This window comes from Dendrobates tinctorius, unplaced genomic scaffold, assembly GCF_039654945.1.
Source record: "Dendrobates tinctorius isolate UK_male_01 unplaced genomic scaffold, ASM3965494v1 ptg000201l, whole genome shotgun sequence".
NCBI classification, from domain to species: Eukaryota; Metazoa; Chordata; class Amphibia; order Anura; family Dendrobatidae; genus Dendrobates; species Dendrobates tinctorius.
Genome location: NW_027361868.1, coordinates 4,308,046 through 4,328,505, shown reverse-complemented (window position 1 = coordinate 4,328,505; position 20,460 = coordinate 4,308,046). Strand labels below are relative to the sequence as shown.

The following is a 20,460-nucleotide window of genomic DNA, read 5'->3' as shown; positions in this document are numbered from 1 at the left end:
ATCAGACATCTCCCCTGCTTTGATGAGGGCTCCGGCGGTGAGCCCGCATCAAAGCCGGGACATGTCAGCTGTTATGAACAGCTGACATGTGCCCGCAATAGGCGCGAGCGGAATCGCCATCCGCCCGCGCCTATTAACTAGTTAAATGCCGCTGTCAAAGCTGACAGCGTGCATTTAAATAGCATTTCCGGCCGCCGGGCCGGAAATGACGTCACCGCCGACCCCCGTCACGTGATCGGGGGTCGGCGTCATGTTGCCTGGACAACCAGAGGTCTCTATGAGACCTCTATGGTTGTTCCAGGCATATGGCTTTCAGTGCCACCCGGTGGTCGGCACTGAAAGCACAGCAGTAAATCTGCCACATATGGGCGATCTGCTCATCGCCCATATGTAGCAGAGCCGATCGGGTTGCGCAAGCTTCTAGCCTCCTATGGAGGCTATTGAAGCATGCCAAAAGTAAAAAAAAAAAAATGTTTAAAAATAAAAAAAATTAAAAAAAACTAAAAGTTCAAATCACCCCCCTTTCGCCCCAATCAAAATAAAACAGTAAAAAAAAAATCCCACATACACATATTAGGTATCGCCGCGTTCAGAATCGCCCAATCTATCAATAAAAAAAAGCATTAACCCGATCGCTAAACGGCGTAGCGAGAAAAAAATTTAAAACGCCAGAATTACGTTTTTTTGGTCACCAAGACATTGCATTAAAATGTAATAACGGGCGATCAAAAGAACATATCTGCACAAAAGTGGTATCATTAAAAACGTCAGTCCGGCACGGAAAAAATAAGCCCTCACCCGACCCCAGATCATGAAAAATGGAGACGCTACGGGTCTCGGAAAATTGCGCAAATTTTTTTTTTCTTTTTTTAGCAAACTTTGGAATTTTTTTCACCACTTAGATAAAAGAGGACATAGACATGTTTGGTGTCTATGAACTCGTAATGACCTGGAGAATCATAATGGCGGGTGAGATTTAGCATCTAGTGAACCTAACAAAAAAGCCAAGCAAAAAACAAGTGTGGGATTGCACTTTTTTTGCAATTTCACCGCACTTGGAATTTTTTTCCCGTTTTCGAGTACACGATATGGTAAAACCAATGATGTCATTTAAAAGTACAACTCGTCCCGCAAAAAATAAGCCCTCACATGGCCATATAAACGGAAAAGCAAAAAAGTTATGGCTCTGGAAAGAAGGGGAGGGAAAAATGAAAATGTAAAACCAAAAATACCCCTGGTCATTAAGGGGTTAAAAGGGCTATCCCACAAACAACATCATGTATCCCATGACCTACGCTGCCAGCATACAGCATACTTACAATATTCGTTTCCTATATAGGCATATACAATACATACCATTCATACTTTGTCCAAGTCTTAAAAAACTCCCAGCATCAGGTTCAGCAATGGGATCAATAAGAAATCTTGTATCAAATGGCGTGAGATCTTCTTCAGGTCCATTGAAGAAGAAGCCTATCTTGGTATAGTGCACCTGTTCACAAAAGGAAAAAGTAAAATAAAATATCAAAAGAAATTCAGACATTATTATTGATCCCTATTTGGTGGAAGATCTACTTTGGCTATTAGATGATGCTATTTGAAATCAAGATTCAAACTTGGATTCAAATATCTTTTTTACCATCTGACCACCAACTTCTGCTATGTTTGATTTTTAGACTTTTGATTAGATGCGCTACCTAATTGTTAGAGCATATTTATAGGATTTGTGTCAGTAAGGCTTGTCTTTTAGGACACAGTCCAGACGGCTGTATAACACAGACGATGGTTGCACTGCAATGCTCGGACTGGCCGTGGCTATCCTAAACAGACAGTGACAGCTGCATAGAAATAAATGGTCTGGAGAGCCGCCAGCCTGTCCGTGCACTGCTATGTGTCCATTGTCAGTGTAATACGGCTGTTTGACTGCTCACTTATACTCAGATGAAGCCGCCGAGCTTTTGTGTCCTTTTATCAGTTGTTTCCTGAGTATTTTTCCTATGGTTTTGCCCACTTGCCGTTTTAGGAGGATTTTCCCTTGTTTGTTTTTGCATTTTTTACTGTTGTTTTCTGGTATTTTTTTTTCACTCTATTGAATAATGATAATGTTTATTCTTTTCAGCATTTTTGGAACGGTATTTCAGGTGCATCCACATTGTGTACACATATATTTTCATAGCCATTCAAGTCCTCAACTGTCCTGCATACGGCCATGGCGTTAAATTACATAATTCTGGCCACCATTAGACACCACTAGAGTTTAGGGTCTTACTGTGTAACACTAAGACTAGGGGCAGACGACCATGTTTTTAGTTGTCCAAGAAAATCGCATAAATTATGCAAATAATACTCTGATCAGCATATGATCAGAATATGATCCGATACTATTGGATGAGGTGAAGATGGTGGAAAAAATGTCTCCATCTTCTCCATGCAATGAGGCAAGGTTAATCGGACAGCACTCAGATGTCATCCGAGTGCAGTCTGATGTTTTCTACTCATTGACTTGCATGGCTGAGTGCGATCCGAATATCAGATCAAACTTGTGCATGCTGCGATTTTTTTCAGACTCCGTGCAAGCCAAAAATTGGACAAGTGCATGGCCCTGTAACCTAACATTGGTCAGATCATGCTCGTACCGATAATATGGTCATCTGCAAGAGCCATACGATCAATTTATCAGCAGCTCACTCTAGTATTGACTGACAATGGCTCTGTGCCAATATATAGATATCAGATTTGGTGTAGAGTTCAGTGAAACCATATGAACCTCTATGGTGTGAGCTCATTAGTAAAATGAAGGCGATGCACAGCTCCTTTGGGTGAATTTGGATTTCCTGCAATCAAAAATTTGTGTTTCTTTCTCGCTTCATTGGGGGACACAGGTTACCATAGGTCCCTTCGGTTTGTGATCCAGGAGCACCATTACCAGTTCACGGCACTCCCATTCGGCCTGGTGTCCGCCCCCAGGGTCTTCACGAAGGTCATGGCGGCGGTCATGGCCATCCTTCGTTCCAAGGGGATTCTCATACATAATCTCTTATCTCGACGATCTCCTGGTCAAGGGCCCGTGTCGCCGAGACTGCGATCAGAGCCTCCAGATCACTCTGGACACACTGGACCGTCTCGGCTGATAATCAACAAAGCGAAGTCGACCCTGATCCCCACCCAGCATCTCATATTCCTGGGCATGGAATTCGACACCATTCAAGCTTGAGTCTTCCTTCCCAAGGAGAAGTTCTCTTCTCTCCGGCAGGGGATCAAAGCCCTAAAGCACCTGGTCCCTCTTCCCCTTCTGTTCTGCATGAGGGTACTGGGGAAGATGATCACCTCCATGGAAGCAGTGCCTTATGCCCAGTTCCACACCCGCCCTCTCCAACTAGCCCTCCTGTCTACCTGGGACAAGAGAACAGTTTCCCTGGATCGGCCAGTGCTTCTACCTCTCAATGTGAGGCAGTCCCTCACTTGGTGGACGCTATTCTCCTCTGTCTTGCGCGGGAGGTCATTTCTTCCTCTCCGATGGCAGGTCATCACCACCGATGCCAGTCTTCAGGGTTCGGAAGCGGTCTTCCTCCATCTCACAGGGTCGCTGGAACGTTCAAGAAGCCCTCCTCCCAATCAATCTCTTGGTGATCAGGGCAATCCTTCTTGCTCTCCTCAGCTGGCAGTCCCTCATCGCGGGCAAGCCAGTCCGCATTCAGTCGGACAATGTCACAACCGTGGCTTACATAAACCGCCAAGGCGGGACTCGCAGCAAGCAGGTTATGGTAGAGGTAGCAAAGATTCTGCGTTGGGCGGAAAGCTATGTCCCCATCATATCAGCCGTCCACATCCCAGGGGTGGACAGCTGGGAAGATGATTTCCTGAGTCGTCAGGGGCTCGCGTCAGGCGAGTGGTCTCTCAACCCCGCCGTCTTCAACCAAATTTGTCAGAGGTGGGGCTTTCCAGATGTCGACCTGTGATTTGAGCAGTTGCTGGGGCTCACAGGACCCTGATCCTGAAAAATCCACAGGACCTACAAATAGCTCTAAAATATATGAAATGCTCAAAAATGTAGCTATGTTTTTAAAAGGCACAGCCAAAACTATTAAGGGCTCGATACCAAGCATACACGGGGCGGGCTCAAGCATAATCTGTGCGCATGTTGTGTGCATGAGCTAAACTCTTCTGTCCTGTGGTTCTGGTATTGGTGGGACCTCGAGACACAGACTAATCCCAATCTACAAGAGTTTACGGTATGTATAAAAAGTGATCAAAATGTTTGGCTACAAAAACGTACAGCGTTCTAAATTTTTCATCAATTTTTTAATCTTCATTTAATTAAGCAGTTTGATCAAAGACTAAATCCCCGCCGGCTGCACCACGCATTATTGCACCTTATTTCTTTCCTTTTCCTAACATCATGCAAAGTTGCATTTCGAAGTTTTATGGATATAAACCCAACAAAAACGATGATGGCTCTGCAGTTTATTATGTACTTACATTTTACAAGGCTGCGAGCAATCAATGGAGAGTATGTGTCTATTAGAATCAAATAAATCCTCAGCGATAGCAAATTATATTTACATGATTGTCGCATCGTGGTTTTTCTCCCACCACACGGTCATTCAGCGGCGCACGTTTAATGGTTGGGTATATATTACCTTAAAAAAAGAAACGTGAATTGTCTCACCATTTGTGATTGTTATCAGACAAGCGGGTGCCGTGATCATGGATAAACACTGCAGATGTATTAGTTAAGGGGTGCAAAATTGCTTTGGAGGATCATTATGTTGTCTCTAGATTACATTCAAAACAGCATTCCGGATACTACAGGCTACAATTTCTGTAAATTGTACATTTTCAAAAACCATTACGATACGGAAAATCACCTCTTTAAGTGAAAAATTAAATCCGGGCAGTTATTTTTTTTTACAGCTTGTAAATGTTGGTTTAGAATTTTTAAGCTTCCCACATTTTTTATTTTTTTTTTATTTTTTTTATTCTTCTTGGTCTGCTCGTTTTACAAAGTCTAGGCTAGAATTATATTACAAAAATGCAAAAAAAAAAAAAACTATGTAAATAATCAAAATTAAAATAAAAAAAATATCAAGCGTTTGCATTTCTTGTCATTATATATAATACATAAAATAAAGTTGGGGAATTTTTTTTTCTATAAAATTATAGATACAACTAGAGTTGAGCGAAACGGGTCGAACAATTTCAATAGTCGCCGACTTTTGGCAAAGTCGGGTTTCATGAAACGAAACCCGACCCTAGGATGAGATCGGCCACGAGGTCGGCGACTTACGCGCCAAAGTCGCGTTTCAAAAGTTTGTTTAGCGCTCTTTTTCAGCCAATCAGGATCCACGGACACTGTGGGCAACGTGATGACATAGGCAGGGGTCACCACCATCTTTCAGAAGGGCATGCAAGTGATTGGCTTGCTTTGGTGGGCGTCACAGGGGTTATAAAAGGGCGTGCACGCCGACCTCCATCTTACTTCTGCCGATCTTAGCATAGGGAGAGGTTGCTGATGATGATTCTGTAGGGAGAGCGTTAGGCAGGGAAGAAAAAAAAAAACTGCTTCTGCTGCTAGCGATTGTGCCTGTACAACACACCAGTCACTGTGTGTGCAGTGCAAGGGGAGGCTATATTGTGGTGTATCAGTGGTGTTGGTTGTTGGGCTGCCTTTTAAGGCTTCCTGACAGGCTGGCATTGCTGTTTACCCACTGCTCCGCAAACTGCTTTTTTAAAAGCAATCCCAATTTTTTTTTTTTTGTCCTGCTGGGGTACTGAGCGTGCATTTATTCACACTATACAGCGGTGTACGCTCCTCACACAGTACCGTGTAATGGCTGTTATCACAGCCACAGTGAAGCTATCTGTGTGTCACTCTGTAAGGATAAGTGGAGGACTTGTTCCGTTCTTACAGACCTACACTCTAGGGAGATTCCTATTCTGCCCAATTCTACAATTCACTTTTTTCACACCTGTGCCATCGAGCCTGTGACATCTCGCTCTGATATTCAGTGGGCCTCGCACAATCCAAAAGTGTCCCGTGTCCACAAGTGTCTGCAGAAATTCAAAATCTCCCTTATCCTGTAGTCACTTTTTTCACACCTGTGCCATCGAGCCTGTGACATAGCGCTCTGATATTCAGTGGGCCTCACACAATCCAAAAGTGTCCAGTGTCCACAAGTGTCTGCAGAAATTCAAAATCTCCCTTATCCTGTAGTCACTTTTTTCACACCTGCTGCATCGAGCCTGTGACATAGCACTCTGATATTCAGTGGGCCTCACACAATCCAAGTGTCCAGTGTCCACAAGTGTCTGCAGAAATTCAAAATCTCCCTTATCCTGTAGTCACTTTTTTCACACCTGCTGCATCGAGCCTGTGACATAGCGCTCTGATATTCAGTGGGCCTCACACAATCCAAGTGTCCAGTGTCCACAAGTGTCTGCAGAAATCCAAAATCTCCCTTATCCTGTAGTCACTTTTTTCACACCTGCTGCATCGAGCCTGTGACATAGCGCTCTGATATTCAGTGGGCCTCACACAATCCAAAAGTGTCCAGTGTCCACAAGTGTCTGCAGAAATTCAAAATCTCCCTTATCCTGTAGTCACTTTTTTCACACCTGCTGCATCGAGCCTGTGACATAGCGCTCTGATATTCAGTGGGCCTCACACAATCCAAAAGTGTCCAGTGTCCACAAGTGTCTGCAAAAATTCAAAATCTCCCTTATCCTGTAGTCACTTTTTTCACACCTGCTGCATCGAGCCTGTGACATAGCGCTCTGATATTCAGTGGGCCTCACACAATCCAAAAGTGTCCAGTGTCCACAAGTGTCTGCAGAAATTCAAAATCTCCCTTATCCTGTAGTCACTTTTTTCACACCTGTGCCATCGAGCCTGTGACATAGCGCTCTGATATTCAGTGGGCCTCACACATTCCAAGTGTCCAGTGTCCACAAGTGTCTGCAGAAATTCAAAATCTCCCTTATCCTGTAGTCACTTTTTTCACACCTGTGCCATCGAGCCTGTGACATAGCACTCTGATATTCAGTGGGCCTCACACAATCCAAAAGTGTCTAGTGTCCACAAGTGTCTGTAGAAATTCAAAATCTCCCTTATCCTGTAGTCACTTTTTTCACACCTGTGCCATCGAGCCTGTGACATAGCGCTCTGATATTCAGTGGGCCTCACACAATCCAAGTGTCCAGTGTCCACAAGTGTCTGCAGAAATTCAAAATCTCCCTTATCCTGTAGTCACTTTTTTCACACCTGTTGCATCGAGCCTGTGACATAGCGCTCTGATATTCAGTGGGCCTCACACAATCCAAAAGTGTCCAGTGTCCACTAGTGTCTGCAGAAAATCTAAATCTCCCCTGCCCTATAGACACCTTGTACCTTGTTTTACATTACTATATAGTTTGTTGGATTTTGTCTACATTTCTACCAAAAATGAGGAAGGCTGGTGGAAGAGGCCGTGGAATTGGGTGGGGGTTGGCAGCTGGTAATGATGGTGTTGGTGGTGGATCTGATGGTAGTGGCAAAAGCAAAATAGGACCGAATGCAGGAGGTGTTGAGCATGCGTCATCGTCTGGCTCAATAAGGCTTCGAAGGCTTAGTTTTCTAGGAGTTGGCAAACCGCTTTTAAAGCCAGAGCATCAGGAAAAAGTTTTGTCTTACATTGCTGACTCAGCCTCCAGCTCTATCGCCTCCTCTTCTGAAGTTGTAAAAAGTAAAAGCACTGAGTCGTCATTGGAGGCTCATGTTCATGAACCACACCTTTCCTTGTGTCCTTCACCCCAACCAAGATTGAAGGATGACGCAGGCCATACTACTGATTACTCCATGGAGCTGTTTTCACATACCATGCCTGGATTATCAAGTGAAATGGTGAATTACCCAGGCCAAGATGAATCTGACATGGAGTGCACTGATGCACAGCCGCTGATAGATGATTCTGCTGGTACATTCACTCAGAGCACTACATTGTCCTCGCAGTGTACAGAGCCAGATTCTGACCCTGATGAGACTCAGGTGCCCCTTCCCGCACACTATACCACCATACACGGTGACACAGAGGAAGGTGCACATGACATTGAAGAGGAGGTGATGGATGACCCAGTTGTTGACCCAGATTGGCATCCATTGGGGGAAGAGGGTGCTGCTTCCAATAGCTCAGATGAGGAGCATCCACAGCAGACATCGACATCGCAACAGCTGTTATCTGGCAGGCCAGGAGCACTCCAAAGACAGGTTCCAAAAATCAAAAGAGTTGCTGGACAGCTTGTCCAGAGGGTCAAAAGATCACAGCGTGCTAGGCTGCAAAATGTCTGCCAAAGTAGGAAGAGTGCAGTGTGGCACTTTTTTGAACAAAATCCTCATGATCAGGCCAAGGTTATCTGTAAGAAGTGCGCAAAGACCTTTAGCCGAGGGAAAAATCTGAAAAATTTGAATACCAGTTGCATGCTTAGACATTTAACCACCATGCACTTGCAAGCGTGGACACAACACCAAACCTCTAGTGCCACATGTGCAACTGATCACAAAGAAGGTAGTCAGCAACGCTACATTGTTTCCCCCACTGTAAGCCCACCGGTTAGCACAGCAGCAAATGTTGAGGTGTCGTTGCAAGGCCACAGCAGTCAGGGAATCCCACTGTTATATCAACGAAATACTGAATCTAGGCCATCAGAAAGAACACCAACTCCATCACCATCATCAACCCTCTCTCAGTCCGCCCTGTCCACCGCTACTTCCACCATATGCAGCTCTCAAGTCCAGCTCACCCTCCCAGACACTATGAGTAGGTCAAGAAAGTACTCAGTCTCTCATCTGCGTACACTGGGTTTGAATGCCCACATTGCCAAACTAATCTCGTTTGAGATGATGCCCTATCGGTTGGTGGAAAGCGCAGCTTTCCGCGAACTCATGGCCTATGCAGTACCACGCTATGACCTACCCAGTCGCCATCCTAGCCCTCCACCATCATGTGAAAGACCGCATTGTCCATGCACTCAAGCAGTCAGTGAGTGGAAAGGTGCACCTCACAACTGATGCATGGTCCAGTCGGCATGGCCAGGGCCGTTACGTGTCCATCACTGCGCACTGGGTTAATGTGGTGGATGCAGGGTCCACAGGGGACAGCGGTGGTGGGACAGTGCTGCCTAGCCCACGGTATAGGAAACAGTTGGCTGTAGGTGTTCCACCCTCCTCCTCCTCCTCCTCCTCCAGAAGCGAAAGCTCGTCCACAGAGCGCAGTTGTACGAGCACTCCATCTGCAGCTGCCACTGTTGCACATGAGGTGTCCCCCTATCGAGCAGCTAGTGGAAAGCGTCAGCAGGCTGTGTTGCAGGTGATGTGTTTGGACGACAGACACACCGCCGAGGTGCTGGCCGAGTACTTGAAGCGACAAACTGAGTCATGGCTGGGCAGTGTACATCTTGAGGCAGGCAAGGTAGTTAGTGATAACGGCCGTAATTTTGTGGCAGCCATAGCCCTTTCAAAACTCAGCCACATACCTTGCTTGGCTCACACCTTGAACCTGGTGGTGCAGTGATTCCTCAAAAATTATCCGGAGTTAACAGCCCTGCTCCATAAGGTGCGAAGACTGTGCGCGCACATCCGCCGGTCGCCTGTACACTCCGTTCGTATGCAGAAGCTGCAGCGATTGCTCCACCTTCCCAACCACCGCCTCATTATCGACATTGCAACAAGGTGGAACTCCACCCTGCACATGGTGGAGCGGCTGTGCGAGCAGAGGCAGGCCATAATGCATTTGTGGGAGGATATACGGCCAGGCACTTTGAGAGCAGACATGGAGTTGACAGGTGTGCAGTGGTCGAAGCTGAAAGACCTCTGTAAAGTCCTTCAGTGTTTTGAGGAATGCACACGGCTGGTAAGCGCAGACGACGCCATCCTAAGCATGAGCATCCCACTTATGCGTCTGCTCATGCAAACTTTGACGCACCTTAAGGAGCAGGCGTCTGCAGCCAATGTTGACGAGGAGGAAGAGGGAATCCTTGATGACATTCAGCCATTGTCTGCTCAGGGACCTCTCCTGGACGAGTTGGAGGAAGAAGAGGAGGAGGAGGATGATGATGGGGATGATTACTTAGGGGAGTAGGATGCATCTCGTGGGGCAAGTGAAAATGTTGGCGTGGCAAGGTCTGGTACAGGGTTTGTGTGTGACTGGAGGGATGTGGATTTGCCAGAAAGTGCTCCTCCAACCAGCACTCGCAGTGCATCATTGACACCGGGAACATTGGCCCACATGTCAGATTATGCCTTGCGGATCCTAAAAAGGGACCCCCGAATTGCCAAAATGATGAACGATGACGACTACTGGTTGGCCAGCATCCTGGATCCACGCTATAAAGGCAAATTACAAAACATCATGCCACAGGAGAACCTTGACCTAATATTGGCTAATAAACAAGCAACTCTGGTAAATCGGTTGCTTGAGGCATTCCCAGCACACAGCAGCGGTGATGGTTCTCACACGAGCCGTACGGGCCGGGGGCAGCTTGGCAGAGGTGTTCGTGGTGCACACAGCAGAAGTGGCGTTGGAGACAGGGGTTTCATGACAATGTTGTGGACTGATTTTTCAAGTACCGCTCACACAACTGGTAATACTGCATCGATGGAAAGTGACAGGAGACAGCAGTTGTCAACTATGGCTACAAACTACTTTTCCTCCCATATCGATGTTCTCCCACACAGGTCATTCCCCTTTGACTATTGGGCCGCTAAACTGGACACCTGGCCTGAATTGGCACAATATGCCTTACAGGAGCTCGATTGCCCAGCTGCAAGTGTGCTATCGGAAAGAGTCTTCAGTGCAGCTGGATCAATCCTGACAGAAATAAGGACCGTCTGTCAACCCAAAATGTGGATGATCTAACCTTCATTAAAATGAACCATGCATGGGTTTCCAAGGATTTTGTCCCACCTTACCCTGATGACACATAGGGTGACAGAAAAATGGCTTGCTTTGGTCCACCTCTTCCTGGGACTTGACCTATTTCGTCTTTTGCATCAGCTGAATGTCCAACATCAACATATGCCACTTTCTAAAACTCCCTAACTGTGCTGCCTCCCCCCCCATGGCCGGGGTCACCACTTAGCGCACGACACCGTACGAGTGCCGTTGCCCTGGACAGGTGGGTAGGCCGACTCTTGGGCGCGGGCACTGTCACAGGGTCCCTCATAGTGCAATCAAGTGTCTCTGACGGTGGTGGTGCACACCCGCCGTCAGACACACCGCCGTACTATGAGGGGTCCAGTGCCAGTACCGACGCCCACGAGTGGGCCCCCCTTGCTTGGGCAGGGCCCCAGCATTTGCAATATTTACCTCTCCCTGCTCCTCCGCTGTGTAGTCAGGGCCGTCAAATCCATACTGTGCCTGACACCGTCTGAGCCTGCCTCCTGATGTATAGACATATCTTTTGAATGTGTACGCTATCCATACATATTATCCGGGGATACGGTACCCTTTCTCACCTTTGTGCAATCACGTGCAAGCCATACTGGGCCTAACACCGTCTGAGCCTGCCTCCTGATGTATAGACATATCTTTTGAATGTGTACGCTATCCATACATGTTATCCGGGGATACGGTACCCTTTCTCACCTTTGTGCAATCACGTGTAATCCATACTGGGCGTGAGAACGGCTGGCGAGCTGTTAAGCAAGCTACAGCACCTGTGGTTTGCGCACGTAAGTTTTTCATTTTTTCAGGAATGACGGTTAGACCTAATTCCGGAACTGCGGTTGACCTGCACTTACTGGGAAATCATCGTTCGCGAGTAATAATTGTAATCAGTGATCCCCATCACTAACGTTGTTCAGCGGGTTATCTGCACCTGTAAGCGACAAACGCTGGCCTTTTCCGTGTAGCGCACATGCAGCCACGGACATGTAAGGGCATGACACACCAGTTATTGGCCAATCTCATGTGCCAGAGCCTCACGTGTCCCTCTAGTAAGCCGGACTCGGACCGCGGGGCATGACGGAGTCTCGTTCGTTAACGGAATTAAGCTTGCAATGTGTGCATCTGTTCTGCAGCTGGCATGGTTGAGGTTGCCCGTGTTGAGTCAAATTACGCCGTAGGCTCCACTCCTGGTGGTGCCCTTCTGGAAATAACTTTAAGGTTCAGCTTTGCAACCATACTGCCCACGTAAAACAAACACTTTGCCTTCATGAACGCTGTTTGGAGGGTCATGACTCGTGGGAATAACGCCGCCCAATCAGTTAACCTGCTAGAGAGATCCTTCGTTGCTCCCAAGCATGACATCACACTCCCTAGGAGGAAGGTAATGCCACTGTGGCGACCGTACTCCTGGGGGCGACACAAGTGCACTGATGCCCAGCCACTGCTCGATGAATCTGCTGGTACATTGACCCAGACCACTACATTCCCCTCGCATGCTACACGGCCTGAATCTGACCCTGATGAAACTCAGGTTACCCTTCCCATATACAGTTCCATCTTACACGGTGACAAAGAGGAAACTGCAGATGAAAGTGCAGGTTCGGCCCACCCGCCATCAGACACACCACCGTACTATCAGGGGGCCCTGTGCCAGTGCCGTCGCCAACGAGTGGGCCCCCCCTGCTTGCTCAGGATCACAGCACTTGCAAGGTTGAAATACTGTGCAGTGAGATGGAAGATGGGGACGACGAGGAGTTCAGACTAGTACAGGGATTCCCTAGCGAGGAGACTTATTTGATTGTTTTCAATGTTGGGACAGCAATTTTTGGGGAGCACTATACTCTGGAGAATGATAGATGGGGCCCACCATACACTGGAACATTCCAAAGGTGGACATCAGACACTGGAGCAGCATTTACAGGGCCCATTATACACTAGAGCATTAGAAATGGGGCCCATTATGTTTGGAGCATTATTTGGGCCCATAAGACAGTGGAGCTTCATCCATGGGGACCAACATATACTGTAGCATTATGTGGAGCTCATCATATACTGTTTCAAACATTATATGGGACCAATGATTCTGTATGGAGAAATAGATGGGCCTCGTCATGAGATGTTAGAAGTGAAGTATTTTTCATTGTACTATACCGCTATTTCTCTGCCGTATCGGAGCATGATGAGTTGTGGTATGTGTTAAAGGGGCGCTCTTTCGCCCAGGGCACATGAAAACCTGGAGCCAGCCCTACCCCCCCACAACTTTAGCCAAATAACCCCCTTTTTTCAGTGCGTAACTTGTATTATGAAGTTAATTAAGGTTGACAAGCTTAAGTAAGAAGAATTGATGCTTTTGCCATTCAAATGGGCACTGTAGGTGTGTTTCCTGTCCTCCTCTCACTGCCGACTTTTATTCCCCATTGACTTACATTGGGTTTCGTGTTTCGGGACGACCCCGAATTTTCCCTATAATCGGCCGATCTTGCTCGACCCGACTTTTGGAAAAGTCGGGTTTCACGAAACGAAACTCGACCCTAAAAAACCAAAAGTCGCTCAACTCTAGATACAACGAATGAATACTTTATTGGGGACATTTGCACTTTCATAATTGATGCTTTCCAGTACGGAAAAAAGCAAACAAACAAACAAGTAAGCAGGCTTTCTGTGGGTCAGTCTAAAGGTGAAAAAAAAAATCAAGTGATCTGAGCGATTCCGAACAGTGCATAGGCATTGGTGCCAAATCAACTGGAACTGCCAATCTTATGGAAACTTCTTGTGAAATGATGGGGAGAGTATACCAAGAATAATGTCATTGAAAAACAAGCGTCTAGCAAAAGGGCATCAGGTGAACCTAAGAAATATTTGAAGAAAGCGATCAAAGGAAGTTGTGAGGAATCGCTCTGATAAAATGGATCAGGGGAGGACATGGGGAATCGTTTTGATGGAAAGGATCAGAGGAGGATTTGAGGATTCGTTTTGATGAAAGGAATCATATTAGGATGTGAGGAACTGTACTGATAAACAGAAGGTTCAGCCAAATTCAATGCTGGTGTCTAACTAAGATGTCTGAATTCACAACCCGCTGATCGTCAAAAAAAGTTGTGCTACATTAGAAGATGACCAGTTCCAGTGCCACTAAGGACAAATTTAGACATTCGTGTATCGTGATCTGGTTATTGACCACGAAGCAGGGACTTGCTCGACTGGCGAGTCTACTGACCCAACCTTGACAGTCTTGATAGACAGGAAACCCACTATAATTCCATGCATCATGGTTTATACTTAGATTATGATACATCGACTCATGAATTCGGCCACAAGAAGCAGAAAGGTGAGTGACCAATGGGCAAAAAAGAATGACAGAGTAGAGGCTCAAGAAGCTGCCGTGGCTGCCCAGGCTAGACAACTGCAGACCCTGGCAGAGATGCTGGACGATTCTGAAAACAGAGGACGCAGGAATAGCATAAGAGTACGGGGATTGCCTGAAACTATCCCTCCTCAGGAGTTAAAAACCACCTTGAGAGACATCTTCAATTCGGTATTGGATAGACTCCAAGATGCCCCACTGGAGCACTGGAGTTAGATCGTGCTCATAGGGCGCTGGGCCCGCGCCCTAGTGATCAGGACCCACCGAGAGATGTGATCTATAGGGTCCATAAGTACCAACTTAAAGACGCAGTCATGGGAGCAGCCAGGAGAGCAGGACCCATTAAGCACTTGGATACCCGTGTACAGCTCCTACTATATCTATCCAGATGGACTTTGCAGAGACATAGAGCCCTTCGCCCACTCTTGGAGGAGCTGCGACAAAAATATCTTCCCTATACCTGGGGGTTTCCGTTCTCCCTCCGGGTTCAGAAGAGGGGCAGAGTACATCGCCTGAGCCACCCCAGCGGAATCCCAGCATTTTCAGCCGCCCTGGATCTACATGAGGTGGACGTCCTTGACTGGTCACCCCTACCGTCCTTTTACAGAATGGACGACCTTCGTGGAGGACAAGCTTCCTCAACGACAGCGCCGACCCGGAGGACGGCCCAATAGACGTGGGCGGGCACATCTGGGAGAAGGAGAAAATTACTCTTGGCAGAGTTTTGTGATTTAGGGGAGATTTTCCGCATGGGTGGATGGGGGTTGGAGACGAGGGATCAGCTTTATTAGCAATGAGGAACGGAGGGTTCAATCAAATGATGTGATCGGTCAAATTTCTTTTCCTTTCCTCTTCTTTCCTCTCTCCCCTCTTCCCCCCCTCCCCTTGCCTCCTCCCGCTCACTCTTAGATAGCTGTGTCTTCGTAATGAATACTTCCAGATACCTAGATGATTCGCCGCCTTATGGGGCTCCATTTAACGGAAGGCATGATTTTCGGAAGTTTATGGTGATCTAGATTTAATGGTTGTGATGTCTTTAACATGTTCGGTCTTAACGGTACTGAAGCTGAGTATGAGGCGTGATATGCCGACAACTCATGGGTTTGTTAGAAATGGTTTATATAATCTTAAGGGGTTGGATTCCTTGTTTCAGGGGCAAGTGAAGGTTATTTCATTATAAGGTTGGGGACCGGGGAAGACGGGTCTCCATTTCTCTTCTTGCCGCACACTTACCCCCCTTGGAGGTGCTGTCCTGCCATTGAGGCATACAGCAATTAGCGCATACCTCCACCTGGTTTCACGTTGTCTGTGGGTGTGTGCTTCATCAAACCCGCATTGTTAATTATTGTTACCTTCTGCTTTTTCACTTCCTAACTCTTTGTTTATTCTCTGTATCTAACCTATCCCCATCCCATTAACCTCCCCCCTCCCCTACAGAGGGCGCTGGACCCCGTAGCAGACCCATCCTTGTGGAGAAGGCTTGATTTATTCGATCCCAGACTGCAAACACGATGCCTGGTACGACTGCCACACAGAAGATTATATTGGGCTCCTTAAATGTGAGGGGCTTCAATACACCACAGAAATGGTCGCATATCCTATATGCTATGCACAAGAAAAAAGTTAATATATTGATATTACAAGAAACACATTTTAAGATTGGACATGCTCCTAATATACCCGATCGCTATTACACGTTTTGGTTCCACAGCGCCAACCCGGACTCACGGTCCCGAGGTGTTTCCATTTCACTCCACAAATCCCTCCAACATACTATACTGGACACACTGGTTGATACGGAAGGGAGGTATGTGATCTTGAAGATCCAGATTTTTTCAACAACATATACTATAGCTGGTTGGTATGCTCCCGGCCGGGATCAAATTCAAGCTGTTAGGTCTTTTTTGAAAACAGTAGCCAATTTTGCTGAAGGGGTTGTTATACTAGGGGGAGACTTCAACTTGACTCTTACTCCAAAGTTGAACTCGACGGCGGCAAGGTCTTACCTCTCTCTTCGACAGATGGCCTCTTTAAAAAGAGACTTCATGACTTACACCTCACCGATGTTTGGAGGTTCCTTAACCCGAGCACAAAGGATTATACGTTCTTCTCCGCGCCACATAACTCATATGGCAGAATAGATTTCTTTCTTCTTAGTCACTGCGCGTTGGCTTGGAATCAGAAACCATCTATTGGAAGTTTCCTATGGTCGGATCATGCCCCAATTTTTCTGGACATTAGCCCCCCTGATTCGGGAACGCGACAGTGGACGTGGAGACTGAACGATAATCTTTTAAAAGACCCCACATATGTGGCTGACATTAAAACTACCATAGTGACATTTTTACAAGATCACGCACATGATGGCACCGCTATGCCTATCAAATGGGAAACTCTTAAATGTGTCCTTAGAGGGGTACTTATTAAACATGGTTCACGCTTGAAACAATTGAAAAACAAGGAAATTAGGGATCTTATGGAGGAAATATTAATTCTGGAGACGAACCATAAGAATGACTTACGAGCAGAGACGCAGATTGACCTGATCAAATGTAGGGACGACTTGAAATCCCTGTTAAATGAGAAGTCCCGTGTTCATAGAAATCGTTTTAAAAGTCTTTTATATGGCCAAGCTAATAAATGTGGACGTATGCTAGCTAGATTTTTACATCCACGTTGTCAGACCACATACATACCATCCCTTCGGAAGCATCGTGGTCAGGTAACGTCGAACCCAACTGAAATCCTAGACATAATGCGGCGCTATTACCATGCATTGTACAATATTAAAGGAGGTGACCCCTCTCAGCCGCCTCTAGACCCCCAACCACAAATTGAGTTGTACATACATGTTACCGCCCTCCCGACATTGACTACAGATCTAACAGAACCACTAGAAATTGATTTCACAATGGAAGAGATTGATGAGGTCATTCGGAACACTCCAGCTGGTAAAAGCCCGGGACCGGACGGTTTTTCCCCTCATTTCTACAAGACATTTCGAGAGCAACTTAACCCCATTATGACACAGGTCTTTAACTCCATCGCAGGCGATGCCCCATTTGCCCCACAATCCTTAGAGGCCTTTATCACAGTGATACCGAAACCGGGAAGGGATCCTACGGTAGTAACTAATTATCGCCCAATAACACTCATTAATGTAGAAAACTCTATGCAAAAATTTTGGCTAACTGATTATCTCCCCTTCTGCCTTTGGTTGTGCACTCGGATCAGGTGGGGTTTGTACGGGGGAGGGAGGCGAGGGACGGGATAAATAAGACCTTCATTCTGACTGCACATGCCAAATCAAAACATAAACCGATGGCGCTGCTGTCAATCGACGCGGAGAAAGCCTTTGACTGGGTACACTGGGGATTCATGTTCTCGGCCCTATGGCAAATAGGCCTGGGGAGCCGCTTCCTACAAAAGATTGCGGCTCTATACTCCAGCCCCTCGGCGAGAGTTAGGGTCAATGGCGCATTGTCAGATCCTATAGCTATCGGGAACGGCACACGACAGGGATGCCCTCTATCGCCCCTTTTATACACGGTGGTCATGGAACATTTGGCGGTAGCAATTAGGGGGAATCCCAGTGTACACGGCCTATGGGTGGATCAAGTTCATTATAAGGTCTCTCTTTATGCGGATGACCTCCTACTGTATGTAACTCAACCACATATTTCCCTTCCGTCGCTGATGGTGGAATTCAAAAAATATGGTCCAGTCAGTAATTTTAAAATTAATTTTCAGAAAACCGAAGCCCTTAATATATCCTTGGGACCAGAAGAACTTACGAGAATAACAGAGAATTTCTCCTTTCGGTGGAAAAGTGGAGCTATCCAGTATTTGGGCGTTCAAATTCCTATCGACATGACCGACCTTTACAACCTTAACTATTTGCCCCTTCTGGAGTCGACTATGAAGCGTTTGAGGGAATACGGACGAAAGAATATTTCATGGTTTGGTAGGATGAACTCCTTTAAGATGGATGTCCTTCCCAGGTTTTTGTATTTGTTTCAGGCGGTCCCGATTATACCGCTGGGGGCATTCTTCCAGACCATCAGATCCGCATTGATCTGATTTGTTTGGCAGACTTCTAGGCCCCGTTTAAAATATACCATTCTGACTACGCCGAAATCCAAGGGGGGCGCAGGCCTCCCTGACTTAGAACCTTTGCACAGGGCCTCCATACTAGTGCGCCTATTTGACTGGCAGTATGGCTACTGCTCTAAACAATGGGTTCAACTGGAACAGACATCCTTTGACATTCCCTTGCGACACCATCCTTAGATCCGATGCTATGATCTTACTATAGGCGGCTCTGAGGGATCCACGGGCTTTTTGGCACAAGAGACATTACGACTCTGGAAGTGTGTAAAAATTAAGAAGAAATTGATTAGTGTCCTGAATCCGTTGACACCAATTTTTGGCAACCCGGACTTTCCTCCGGGTCGCCTCAGGGATCGTTTTTTGGGCTGGCACATTAGCTCTGACTTACGCCTGGGACAGGTACTGGTGGGAGGAGATATTCCATTCCATCTTTGGAGACTCTACAAGAACAGTCTCCCAGTGGGGGGCTCTCCTGGATGGAATATAATCAGCTGAGGTCGTTTGTCCAGAGACATATGGTGGGCCGCACCTCTCCCCCCCATGACAGAATGGAAAATTTATTGCAGCAACAGGATCCTCCTTCTCATCTGATTTCTCTCCTACAGTCATATGTAAAAGTTTGGGCACCCCTATTAACCCCTTACCTACAAAGGACGTAATATTCCGTCCATGTGACCCTGGACCTAACTACCATGGGCGGAATATTACGTCCCAGCGATCAGCGGCGCCCACATGGTGAGCGCCGCTGATCGCGGCCGGGTGTCAGCTAATTATCATAGCTGACACCCGGCACAATGTGTCAGGGGCGGTCACGGACCGCCCCCGACACGTTAACCCCTTGCACACCGCGATCAAATGCGATCGCGGTGTACCGGGGGTTAAAGGGAAGCATCGGCAGGGAGGGGGCTCCCTCCGTGCTTCCCTGAGCCCCCCACGGCAGCGCAATGTGCAGCGCTGCTGCGGGGGGCTCTTTCCCTACAGGCCCCCAGATCCAAGATGGCGACGGGGGCCTGCAGGGAGCTGACTTCCTCACTGCCTGCAAAGCGCAGGCATGAGGAAGTCTGCAGCAGTGCCTGTGACAGATCGCTGATCTGTCACAGTGATCTGTGATGTGACAGATCAGTGATCTGTCACAGGACAGTGATGTCCCACCTGGGACATGGTAATAAAGTAAAAAAAAAAAAAGTGTTAAAAATAATTTAAAAAAAATCGCTAAATAAATTAGTAAAAAAAAAAAAAAATATTCCCCAATAAATCCATTTTTACAAAATAAAAAAAAACAAAAACAATAAAAGTACACATATTTGGTATCGCCGCGTCCGTAATGACCTGCCCTATAAAACTGTCCCATTAGTTAACCCCTTTAGCGAACCCCTTAAAAAATAAAAATAAAAAACGAAGCAAAAAATAATGATTTATTATCATACCACCAAACGAAAAGTGCAATAACGCGCGATCAAAAAGACGCATATAAATATCCATGGTACCGCAGAAAACGTCATCTTGTCCCGCAAAAAACGAGCCACCACACAGCATCATCCGCAAAAAAATAAAAAAGTTATAGCTCGCAGAATAAAGCGATACAAAAATAATTATTTTTTATATAAAATTGTTTTCATTGCAAAAAACCGACAAAACATAAAAAAACGACCTAAATGAGGTATCGCTGTAACCGTACTGACCCGAAGAATAAAAATGCTTTATCAATTTTACCGCACACGGAACGGTGTAAACGCACCCCCCAAAAGAAATTCATGAAACGCTGGTTTTTGTTCATTCTGCGTCCCAAAAATCGGAATAAAAAGCGATCAAAAAATGTCACATGCCCGAAAATGGTACCAATAAAAATGTCAACTCGTCCCGCAAAAAATAAGACCTCACATGACTCGGTGGGTCAAAATACGGAAAAATTCTAGCTCACAATATGTGGTGATGCAAAAACTATTTTTACAATAAAAAGCGTCTTTTAGCGTGCGACAGCCGCCAAACATAAAAACCGCCATAAATCGTAAATCAAACTCCCCATTATCACCCCCTTAGTTAGGGAAAAATAATAAAACTAAAAGA

At 46.4% G+C, this 20,460-nt stretch overlaps 1 protein-coding gene across 1 annotated transcript in view; it reads right to left on the bottom strand.

Annotated features, from left to right (window-relative positions):
* The window catches only part of USH2A (usherin), a 994,545-nt gene that overhangs the window by 929,838 nt on the left and 44,247 nt on the right, over positions 1-20,460 (bottom strand). The window contains exon 3 of the mRNA XM_073553328.1: positions 1,357-1,492. Within this exon, the coding sequence (XP_073409429.1) occupies positions 1,357-1,492 (136 nt within the window). The remainder of the gene's footprint in view (positions 1-1,356; positions 1,493-20,460) is intronic.